Below are 12,692 nucleotides of genomic sequence, written 5' to 3'. Positions count from 1 at the left end.
CAATTACTGCATTCATGGGCCAGGCGATTTACATTCAGTGGCACCCACAAAACTGTATTAAAGGCAAAACTCACAGTGAGCTGAAAACAACAAAATGATTGAATGTTTAAACACATAGCACATGCTAAATTTTCCAGTGATGCAGCTCAGCCACTGTAGCTCATCAGCTAGACTCCATCCATTATCCGTAACCACTTATCCTGTGCAGGGTCGCGGGCAAGCTGGAGCCTATCCCAGCTGACTATGGGTGAGAGGTGGGGTACACCCTGGACAAGTTGCCAGGTTATTGCAGGGCTGACACATAGAGACAAACAACCATTCACACCTATGGTCAATTTACAGCCACCAATTAACCTAACCTGCATGCCTTTGGGGTAAACCAGCGCACCCGGAGGAAACCCGGACAGACACGAGGAGAACACACAAACTCCACACAGAAAGGCCCCCATCGGGCACAGAACCTTCTTGCTGTGAAGCGACAGGGCTAACCATTACACCACCATGCTGCCATAAGCTAGACTCATTTGTCTTAATTTATGGATTTGTTTTGGGTTGCTGTTTTTCAAGTTATTAATATGAAATAACTGCATTTCAAAAACTTTTCTACAACTAAATTTGTGCATGCAATTGGGAAATACATAAACTATTAAAACTTGACAGTGCAATCCCCTATAAAAGAGCAATAACTGATGCCATTTATATTAGTGCGTCTCCTGAAGTAAATGTACAGAAACTCGGGAGTGCTCATAGGTTACAAGTATTTTTAAACTGACTGGATTTTCATGAATGCAACAAGTACAAATACACAAATAAATCTGTTCGTATTTAGTTTGTTAAATGAGGCCCGTTGCGCTTTTTACGCAGATTTCCTCCAAGACTTTAAATGGTTATGGGCTTATTCAACACCGACAACTCTAAACAATATAAGCATTTTCTATTAAAGACTAGAAAAGCACTCGGAGAGCGCAGACCTCCTCCAAGAATCCTTTAAAAAAAATCTGGGATCCAGAAGGTGATCCGGATCACCGCCAAAATTTAATGGATTGTTACTTGTGCCCAGTCACACCTCTGGAAAAAATTTCAGAGCAATCCGTTAATAACTTTTTCCGTAATGTTGCTAACAGACAAACCAACGCTACCGAAAACATAACCTCCTTGGTGGAGGTAATAATGTTATTCCTCATTTAAATTCTGAAAATAAAAAATTAACATTTCAAAGTATTGCACAGTTGTCTTCTTTAAGCACATCAGACATGCTCTAGACATAAAGTTTTTTTTTTTTTTAGAACAAATAGCCCTCTCAATTGGATGGCGGCAGGAGATAAACCTGGAGGCATGTAAATAGTCCTGTCACATATTTCCACCTGCCAGAGGTATTATGGGCTTCCTGTTGTTGACATGCTTGATAAACAGGGCCTGCCATGTACAAAGCTCTGGCGTCTGGGGAGATTCATTCTTCATCCATTGCAGTGTCATAATTCTCTAGACATCTCTGGACTACACCGGCTTTCAGCATTAACCTTATTACCGAAAAGCAATTCAAATTGTATTTATTCTCAGCATCACTGTAAAACCATCTGCTATAAACCTCTACATCATCATCATCATCCTCCTTTGACATCACAGGCCGGGTTGTTTTGCACAATAGAGTGTGGTCCCACATGACTAGCTTCAAATCCTCTATTTTGATCCTTGTGTCCCTTGATATCAGCTGAGCAAACGTTGTCTTTCGACAGCAAATTGGGAGGTTTTGGGTCCATAACAGTAGTCTCGATATGTGATGATATGACCTTGTTCTCTGCCCTCAAACAGTGAACTGAAGGTGTCTGCTCCTGAGCTTCTCTGAAGTCGGTGGTAGGTTTCTGTATATTCTCTCCCGTGCCGCTTGCTTGGACCAGTGAATGTTCTGCACTCTGCGAAGGAGATTTGTGTATGTTCCATCTAATTGTTTCCAATCTTTCTGTGTTAAGGTCCAGGTTTCTGAGCCATAGAGTAGAATTGGCTCTACTAGGTACTGGAACATGTAGATTTTAGAATAATTTTGCAGGTTTGAATGCCAAACTTGTTACAAGCTACCTAAGCTAGTGCCTTTCTCACTTTGAAGTCCTTTTGCGAGTCCATGCTCCAGGATCCTAGGTATTTGAAATCTTCTGCTCATTTGATGTTTACACCGGAGAGGGATTTCAGGTCTTTGGGATTCTGGCCAGTGTTGATGTACTCCGTCTTGTTCTCATTGCAATGTAATCCAATCAAAACAGCTGCTTTTTCAAGGGACTGGAGCAAGGCTTCTGCGTCTTCATCTAGTTTTGAGACCAGTGCTAGGTCGTCTGCGAAATTGAGGTCAGTGAGATATTGCGCCAGATGTCTTTGGCTACGTCTAGGTTGGATCTGCAGATCTCTGTTATCCAGACTGTCAAGCAACAGGCGCAGGATGTAGTCGAGCACAAGGATAAAGATAAAAGGAGTGAGGGTATTACCTTGGAGTACTCCTGCTGAGATCAAAAAGAATGAAGTTTGTCCATTAGGCGTGATGATAGTGGCCTTGGTGTTCATGTAGAGTGACTTTATAGCTTCCACAATTGGTTTGGGTATACCATAGAGTGGGAGGATATCAATATCGATATGGCTTGTCTGCTTATCGAGTAAAACGCCTTGTGGAAGTCTACAAAGCATATTGTTAGTTCCTTGTTATACTTCCGTATTTCCTTGATGATGCGCCGTAAGGACAGGATTTGAAAGCTCATCAAACACCCTTTTCTGAACCTATTTTGGTTTTTGTGCAGCAGAGGATCGACCTCAGGAATAATGCAGTTTAGGAGGAGCCTATTATAAATCTTTGCAGTGACTGGTGTCAGAAAGATGCCACAGTAGTTTGTTGGTAGTGTCAGATCTCCCTTTTTTGGGTATTGGAATTGCAGGTTTTATCACAGCAGGTGATGGGATTTATAGAAAAGATTTACATAATCTTGTAATGAAGACAAAACAAGCTAAAGTGTACACCCTCCATCCATTATCTGTAGCTGCTTATCCTGTCCTACAGGGTCGCAGGCAAGCTGGAGCCTATCCCAGCTGACTATGGGCGAGAGGCGGGGTACACCCTGGACAAGTCTCCAGGTCATCACAGGGCTGACACAGAGAACCATTCACACCTACGGTCAATTTAGAGCCACCAATTAGCCTAACCTGGATGTCTTTGGACTGTGGGGGAAACTGGAGCACCCGGAGGAAACCCACGCGGACAACATGCAAACTCAACACAGAAAGACCCTTGTTGACCACTGGGCTCGAACCCAGGACCTTCTTGCTGTGAGGCGACAGTGCTAACCACTGCACTACCATGCCGCCCAAGTGTACACATAAAAGGAAACTGTTTTTTTTTCTCCTAAAGTAAATGCTGCATAAAGCTTCTAAGTATCATTCTCAGTACTACACATTCCCAGGATTCAGCTGGGAAAGTGGATGTACATTTGCAGTACAGTAACAGGGATCTTGAGCCTCTACATTTCCCTGTCTCATGAGCCACAAATAGCCCTGAGTTACATTAATAACCTTTGCTTTTTTTTTCTTACAGCGGAGAGGTTAAATTTCCTCCTCCTACTGCATCATGGAGAATCATGATTAGCATAGAGAACAAAATCAGATTATTTTCAAGAAAGCATTTTGGCAAACAATATTAACCAAGCTACTAACAAGTGAGGAACAACAAAATCCAATTATATAACTATTAAAAGAGTCTGATTTGACACTGGTATAGTCTCACCATTCTCTAATAACCCTGTTATGGCACATTCAGCTAGCGATGTACTTAACTTTTATGAGTTTTGTACACTACAATATAAGTATAAGGACACTGGTTTCCTGACACACGTTCAGCCCTTTTCTAGCAAAGAAATGTGTTAATGATGAATGTATTATCAGGAAATGAAAAGACAACACAAAATAAAGCTGTATCAACATATCACAGTATCAAGATCCACTATGGACCATAATAAACAGTACTGTGCAAAAGTCTTAGGCACCCTTTTTTTTCAAACAAACTTTTTTTAAAAATAGATTTCTATTTTATGACTTCTACATTATCAAGTCAGTACAAAAACATTTTAGAGTCTAAATGTTCGCTTTCCAGCACAAAATTCAGTGTTACTGAAAAAAAAGTTTGTATCTGAGCAGCATATTATATAAGAGCGCACTTTTCAGATTAAAAAAGAAAATATAATGAAGGCTGCTGGGTTTTGGTGCAAAATTAAGACGCGAGTGTGACAGTCAAAGTGTCCAGAAGAACTGTGGCTGGTTCTGTAAGATGCTCAGTAAAACCTACAGCTCATTTCCTTATAAAACTGCACTCACTGTACCGGAGACTACTATTTTTTTTTAAAGCAAAGGGTCGTCTCACACCAACTATTGACTTTGTTTCATTTATTTATTATGGCTTACTGATGTTTATAGTAATTTTTTAATGTTCAAACCTTTCGTTTCATTATTTTTAAAGCCGTTTTTGGTCTACAGCATTTCTTTACATGTGCCGAAGACTTCTGCACAGTACTCTATATGTCTACAAAAAACAAAGTATAGCAAAGGATGTAATATTTTTCAAAAATCTATAAAATATCAGCAGTGCAAAGCTCTACAATACAAGCCTACAACTTTTAGAAAACTATAAAGATGAATGTATGGGTACTTAAAGTGCATATCACGGGTAAATTCAGGAGCAAGATCAATGTAATTTTCCTATTTTATATTAAACTTTGGTCAAATATCTGTCACATTTTGCATTTTGTGCAATTTTTTTTACCTTGCGCAAGACCAGAAAAATTCAGTTGAAATCAAGCCGTTTGAGGCGAATTGGTCCGCCTCTGAAAAAACTTGGCATTTGGATTTCCTGGCAAACATTGATTTTCGTGACATCGCGTGCGGGACGCCTCCCTCTGAATCCTACGTTAGCGCTGGTTTGTTTATGAGAAAACGACCTGGTGGTTTTCTGCAAATTTCTTCAACGTTATCGCGTAATTATTAAAATGGTTAACAGATGTATCGTAGGAGGGTGTAGCAACACCAATCTTGATGGGATTAGTACTCATTGTTTTCCAAAAGACCGGACAATGAGAGAGAAATGGGAGCGCTTGGTCTACACAGGCTGTGCACTGAAACCGTGCGGAGCTCATGCAGCCTGCTGGCGCTTCCGCAGGTGACGTCACGAATCTGGCTCCAGACTCCTTTGGGATTTTTCCAGACGCGTTTTGTTATTTTATTTTTTTCTGCTGTAGACAGATGGCCTTGTGCAAAATTACCCTTCTGGATGAGTGTGTAAAGGGACGTACTTTCATATAAAAAACCCCGAAATTGGTCCAGAATATGCACTTTAAACTGATGCTGTGGATGGTCTAACTCTGACATGGATACTCTAAAGATTAGACTTTCCAAGCACAGTTCATATTCAACTCACATCATTATTACTCATTCCTAAGAACTGCTGCTGTAATCATTAAAACATGCAGCTCATACTGAACATCCTTTCAACACAGTACTTAATCCTGCTTAACTTTATAGTATACAGTTTTATAAGGGGAATGATTTATAATCCCACTATCCAGTGTCACCCAAATGAGAATGGGTTCACTTTTGAGTCAGGTTCCTCTCAAGTTTTCTTCCTCCTGTCATCTCAGGACGTTTTTCCTTGCCACTGTCACCTCCATTCATTAGGGATCAAGGTTTTTTTTTTTTGGAAAGCTGCTTTGTGACAATGTCTATGATTAAAAGCTATATACAAATAAAATCAAATTAATTGATTTGAACTTAACCTATATGGTCTCAAGCTCAGCTTAAATGTGTACTACACTTGGAGTCATAATGCTAAACAATATACATATACCTGAAATAAAATGATGCAATTATTCACAAACCTAAGTGGTTAAATCTTTGCACTTAAAGGTGCTGACTGCAAAGTCATTTGAAATTTTCAATTGTTTTTATTGAAAGAACAATAAAATGTGGACAAGATGTGATCATTTTAATGTCCTGAGGGTTGCTTTTCTTCATTTTGGGACTGTTTTTCTCCCTCTTGAGGTAAAGTACAACCCTACGGAAACAGCCGAATGCGAGGAGCTTTAACTAATTAGCATAACTATGGAACTGTGTCACTCCAAGATGGCGACGTGCAGAAAACATCGTGACTCTGCACCAACCTTGAAGAGTTTTGAGTCGCAGGTATGTAATTTGTGGTTGACATTCGTGAATACAGTTAGGTCCATAAATGTTTGGACAGAGGCAACATTTTTCTAATTTTGGTTCTGTACATTACCACAATGAATTTTAAACAAAACAATTCAGATGCAGCTGAAGTTCAGACTTTCAGCTTTAATTCAGTGGGTTGAACAAAATGATTGCATAAAAATGTGAGGAACTAAAGCATTTTTTAAACACAATCCCTTCATTTCAGGGGCTCAAAAGTAATTGGACAAATTAAATAATTGTAAATAAAATGTTCATTTCTAATACTTGGTTGAAAACCCTTTGTTGGCAATGACTGCCTGAAGTCTTGAACTCATGGACATCACCAGACGCTGTGTTTCCTCCTTTTTAATGCTTTGCCAGGCCTTTACTGCAGCGGTTTCAGTTGCTGTTTGTTTTTGGGCCTTTCTGTCTGAAGTTTAGTCTTTAACAAGTGAAATGCATGCTCAATTGGGTTGAGATCAGGTGACTGACTTGGCCGTTCAAGAATATTCCACTTCTTTGCTTTAATAAACTCCTGGGTTGCTTTGGCTTTATGTTTTGGGTCATTGTCCATCTGTATTATGAAACGCCGACCAATCAGTTTGGCTGCATTTGGCTGGATTTGAGCACACAGTATGTCTCTGAATACCTCAGAATTCATCCGGCTGCTTCTGTCCTGTGTCACATTATCAGTAAACACTAGTGACCCAGTGCCACTGGCAGCCATGCATGCCCAAGCCATCACACTGCCTCCACCGTGTTTTACAGATGATGTGGTATGCTTTGGATCATGAGCTGTACCACGCCTTCACCATACTTTTTTCTTTCCATCATTCTGGTAGAGGTTGATCTTGGTTTCATCTGTCCAAAGAATGTTCTTCCAGAACTGTGCTGGCTTTTTTAGATGCTTTTTTAGCAAAGTCCAATCTAGCCTTTTTATTCTTGAGGCTTATGAGTGGCTTGCACCATGCAGTGAACCCTCTGTATTTACTTTCATACAGTCTTCTCTTTATGGTAGATTTGGATATTGATAGGCCTACCTCCTGGAGAGTGTTGTTCACTTGGTTGGCTGTTGTGAAGGGGTTTCTCTTCACCATGGAAATTATTCTGCGATCGTCCACCACTGTTGTCTTCTGTGGGTGTCCAGGTCTTTTTGCATTGATGAGTTCACCAGTGCTTTCTTTCTTTCTTTCTTTCTCAGGATGTACCAAACTGTAGATTTTGCCACTCCTAATATTGTAGCAATTTCTCGGATGGGGTTTTTCTGTTTTCGCAGCTTAAGGATGGCTTGTTTCACCTGCATGGAGAGCCCCTTTGACCGCATGTTTTCTTCACAGCAAAATCTTCCAAATGCAAGCACCACACCTCAAATCAACTCCAGGCCTTTTATCTGCTTAATTGAGAATGACATAACGAAGGAACTGCCCACACCTGCCCATGAAATAGCCTTTGAGTCAACTGTCCAATTACTTTTGGTCCCTTTAAAAACAGGGTGGCACATGTTAAGGAGCTGAAACTCAAACCCTTCATCCAATTTTAATGTGGATATCCTCAAATGAAAGCTGAAAGTCTGGACTTTATGTCCATGTCCATTATATAACTATAACTTGAATATGTTTCAGTAAACAGGTAAAAAAACAAAATTTGTGTCAGTGTCCAAATATATACAGTGGGGCAAAAAAGTATTTAGTCAGCCACCAATTGTGCAAGTTCTCCCACTTAAAAGGATGAGAGAGGCCTGTAATTTTCATCATAGGTACACTTCAACTATGAGAGACAGAATGGGGGGAAAGAATCCAGGAAATCACATTGTAGATTTTTAATGAATTAATTGGTAAATTCCTTGGTAAAATAAGTATTTGGTCACCTACAAACAAGCAAGATTTCTGGCTCTCACAGACCTGTAACAACTTCTTTAAGAGGCTCCTCTGTCCTCCACTCGTTACCTGTATTAATGGCACCTGTTTGAACTCGTTATCAGTATAAAAGACACCTGTCCACAACCTCAAACAGTCACACTCCAAACTCCACTATGGCCAAGACCAAAGAGCTGTCAAAGAACACCAGAAACAAAATTGTAGACCTGCACCAGGCTGGGAAGACTGAATCTGCAATAGGTAAGCAGCTTGGTGTGAAGAAATCAACTGTGGGAGCAATTATTAGAAAATGGAAGACATACAAGACCACTGATAATCTCCCTCGATCTGGGGCTCCATGCAAGATCTCACCCCGTGGGGTCAAAATGATCACAAGAACGGTGAGCAAAAATCCCAGAACCACACGGGGGGACCTAGTGAATGACCTGCAGAGAGCTGGGACCAAAGTAACAAAGGCTACCATCAGTAACACACTACACCGCCAGGGACTCAAATCCTGCAGTGCCAGACGTGTCCCCCTGCTTAAGCCAGTACATGTCCAGGCCCGTCTGAAGTTTGCTAGAGAGCATTTGGATGATCCAGAAGAGGATTGGGAGAATGTCATATGGTCAGATGAAACCAAAATAGAACTTTTTTGGTAAAAACCCAACTTGTCGTGTTTGGAGGAGAAAGAATGCTGAGTTGCATCCAAAGAACACCATACCTACTGTGAAGCATGGGGGTGGAAACATCATGCTTTGGGGCTGTTTTTCTGCAAAGGGACCAGGACGACTGATCCGTGTAAAGGAAAGAATGAATGGGGCCATGTATCATGAGATTTTGAGTGAAAACCTCCTTCCATCAGCAAGGGCATTGAAGATGAAACATGGCTGGGTCTTTCAGCATGACAATGATCCCAAACACACCACCCAGGCAACGAAGGAGTGGCTTCGTAAGAAGCATTTCAAGGTCCTGGAGTGGCCTAGCCAGTCTCCAGATCTCAACTCCATAGAAAATCTTTGGAGGGAGTTGAAAGTCCGTGTTGCCCAGCGACAGCCCCAAAACATCACTGCTCTAGAGGAGATCTGCATGGAGGAATGGGCCAAAATACCAGCAACAGTGTGTGAAAACCTTGTGAAGACTTCCAGAAAATTTTTGACCTCTGTCATTGCCAACAAAGGGTATATAACAAAGTACTGTGATGAAATTTTGTTATTGACCAAATACTTATTTTCCACCATAATTTGCAAATAAATTCTTTAAAAATCAGACAATGTGCTTTTCTGGATTTTTTTCTCATTTTGTCTCTCATAGTTGAAGTGTACCTATGATGAAAATTACATGCCTCTCTCATCTTTTTAAGTGGGAGAACTTGCACAATTGGTGACTGACTAAATACTTTTTTGCCCCACTGTATGGACCTAACTGTAGATCCGTGAAACAAAAGACAAATAAATCTTTTCTCTGTTACTGCTTTTGTGTTATTGTTTATTTCTCTGTAAGATCAAATCATTAGATGTATAACTCCATGCTCGTTACCATGGACTCGAGCCAATGCATTCTAAGGCTAAGATAAGGAAGCGCTAGCTAGAATAATTTCGTCATCTAACTTTGCTCTATCTTGCAGCTGCACTCACTAGGCAGGCTTTCCTTTTCTTTTCCACTGGCTTTTACCCGGCGAAAGAGCGGAGTTCACCATGTTTGCCCATGCTGACTTGCTTTGGTTAAAAGTAGGTCAAACATGCCCCATGGTGGTCATGTGATATTGCTGCTCATTTGCTTCAGCAGTCTCCAGAATCGTAAAACGCAGGACGCTTTTTGTCTCGGCTTAACATTTACACATAGGATACAGGGTGTGTGCAGCAGCAGAACATCTCAAAACTCCAACAGAAATAGAAATAGAACATTCTGCCCAGAATTCAACTTTGCAGTCAGAACCTTTAACGATTTTTTTCCACAGTAAAACTCAAACATCACACAAGAAACAACTTTGTCGCTTGCTTTATATTGTTTAGAAGACTGATCTCATCCTGAACAATGTGTGAGGATGAGTTAGAAAGATGAGGTGTTATTTATTACATAAGCATGTGAGCCTCTAGGCTGGTTAAAGGTGTTGTGATTAAAAAGCAGCAACAATGTGAGGTAGCTTTCCAGGTGCTAGTCTATTAATCAGCACACATCAGAGAAGGGCACAGTGACATGTCATCGCTGGCTCCTCTTACCCCATGCTGCTCATGTGAGCTACATAAGACTGTTGGCTAAAGGACGACAGTGAGCTTTGGTGGTAGCTGCTTTCATATTGAGTCTCCAGATTCCGCCGCTGCTGCTGCTCCTGTTGCACTTGTATGGATCCTGACATCCTGAGTGGATCTTGGATTGCTGTGCACTTGACTTCTGAATGTCCTTTAGGCCTGGGTTCCCCCTCGATTTGTTGCTTTAGGTGCACTCACAGTTCAGCTAAGGGTCAATTCCATCGCATTTGGGTCAAGGCATGAACATGTTCAACTCAAAAGTTGTTCAAATGTTGGGCTAGTGCCAGTTTGGCACTTCAGACTGAATCCATTACACTGAACTTAATTTAAATATCTGTTAACATTTTAGCCAAACATGTACAACTACAGAAAATTTACTTGTTACTGGTAAACTAATTCACAAGGATTAACAATGGTCAACAAATTAATTCAGCCAGCCTGAAGATTTGACAAGAAGTAGACTTAATGACTGTAAAAGAAATTATCATTATATTTCATTCAGACATAAGGGAGGTAATAGATAATAATGTGCTCACACAAGATAATAACTTGTTCAAAAGATAATAACTTGTATTATCAGAACATATACAATAGGCTGCCACAACACCAATTATGGTGGTACTTAAAATATTATCGTAATATTTTCATTTAATGCAATGCAAAATTAATTACTTCAGAGCCTCTAAAGTCCAAAAGGTGATTTTTTAAACGTTTTATTTTTATCTTGGAAAAGAAGTTATTATCTTGTGATAGCATGTTATTATCTTTTGAACAAGTTATTATCTTGGAAAGAAGTAATTATTTTGTGGGAGAAAGTTATTATCTTGTGGGAGAAAGTTATTATCTTGTAGGAACAAGTTATTATCTTTTGAACAAGTCATTATCTTGGAAACAAGTAATTATTTTGTGAGAGAAAGTTATTATCTTGTGGGAGCACGTTATTATCTTTTGAACAAGTTATTATCTTGGAAACAAGGAATTATTTTGTGGGAGAAAGTTATTATCTTGTGGGAATAAGTTACCATCTTGTGGGAGCAAGTTATTATCTTTTGAACAAGTTATTATCTTGGAAACAAGTAATTATCTTGTGGGAACAAGTAATTATCTTGTGGGAGCATGTTATTATCTTGTGGGAGCACATTTTTATCTTTTGAACAAGTTATCATCTTGGAAACAAGTAATTATTTTGTAGGAGCAAGTTATTATCTTGTAGGAGCATGTTATTATCTTTTGAACAAGTTATTATTTTGGAAACAAGTAATTATCTTGTGGGAGCAAGTTATTATCTTGTAGGAGCACGTTATTATCTTTTGAACAAGTTATTATCTTGGAAACAAGTAATTATCTTGTAGGAGCACGTTATTATCTTTTGAACAAGTTATTGTCTTGGAAACAAGTAATTATCTTGTAGGAGCATGTTTTTATCTTTTGAACAAATTATTATCTTGTGGGAACAAGATAAAATTATCACCTTAAGGGACTGTAGGGCTCCTTTGAAAATAAAACTTGATTAGCTGAGTTCTCTCCATTATATAAGGAATGCAAATGAATTTATAGTAAATTATCTTGTGAGCACAAGATAAATAACTTGGTCCAACAAGATAATTAATTTATGCACACAAGAAAAAAAAAGACCTTTAGGCTCTCTGTAGATTACAGATGAATATAAAAGCGAAGCTATTGTACCAAATGTGAATTTTTTAATATCATAAAAATCCTTCAGGAAAAAAAGTTTACAGGTTAAAATATAGCTACCAGTTTACACATCATTAATCCCAACTAATAATTTTCTGTAATTTAGGAAACTCAGAACACAAGAAGCCAGTTATACCAAGTCAATAAAATGCAGTTTCTTACCAGCCTCCAAATTCTGCAGGGAAAAGTGAGACAGAAGTGACTGGACACCAAAAGCGGCCAGACTGCGGGTGGCGCAGCAGTGCGGGGCGGCGGAGCGGAGTGCGCGAGCACACAGGCCAAAAATAATGCTGCTGCTCAACACTCGGCAGTGAGCAGCGCGCGCGACCTTGTATGGCGAGCAGAGCGTTAAATTTAGCCCGCAGTGGACAGATGCATACCGGGTTGCCAGATTGAGTTCATGTTATGAGGCCTTGTAGACAGTTTAAACCCCAAATGATTAACCATAGATCAGGCCAAACTGTAAGTTTGGAAAATTGTATCTGCCAACACTGGCCATTTATCCCAGCTCAGTGGGTTTGGGAGGGGAAGTTAGCTCATAAACTCAGATTAGCTAACATGCTAGAAACGAGAACCCACCAAATTCAACATGGCTGAGGAGACGATTAAACAATCACTAAAAATAATTAATTACAAATAACTACTCTTCTCATGTTCTGCCTTAATCACCTTACACATT

At 39.7% G+C, this 12,692-nt stretch overlaps 1 protein-coding gene across 1 annotated transcript in view; it reads right to left on the bottom strand.

Moving 5' to 3' along the window:
• The window catches only part of myom1a (myomesin 1a (skelemin)), a 104,709-nt gene extending 92,413 nt beyond the window's left edge, over nucleotides 1–12,296 (bottom strand). Inside the window, exons 1-2 of the mRNA XM_060932063.1 lie at nucleotides 12,176–12,296; nucleotides 10,289–10,523 (exon numbers count right to left, since the gene is read on the bottom strand). Coding sequence (XP_060788046.1) covers nucleotides 10,289–10,425 — 137 coding nt within the window. The 5' untranslated portion in view covers nucleotides 10,426–10,523; nucleotides 12,176–12,296. The remainder of the gene's footprint in view (nucleotides 1–10,288; nucleotides 10,524–12,175) is intronic.
• Nucleotides 12,297–12,692: the final 396 nt, after the last annotated feature.

Source organism: Neoarius graeffei, chromosome 1 (genome assembly GCF_027579695.1).
Source record: "Neoarius graeffei isolate fNeoGra1 chromosome 1, fNeoGra1.pri, whole genome shotgun sequence".
NCBI lineage: Eukaryota > Metazoa > Chordata > Actinopteri > Siluriformes > Ariidae > Neoarius > Neoarius graeffei.
This window is presented reverse-complemented; position numbering and strand designations above follow the sequence as displayed.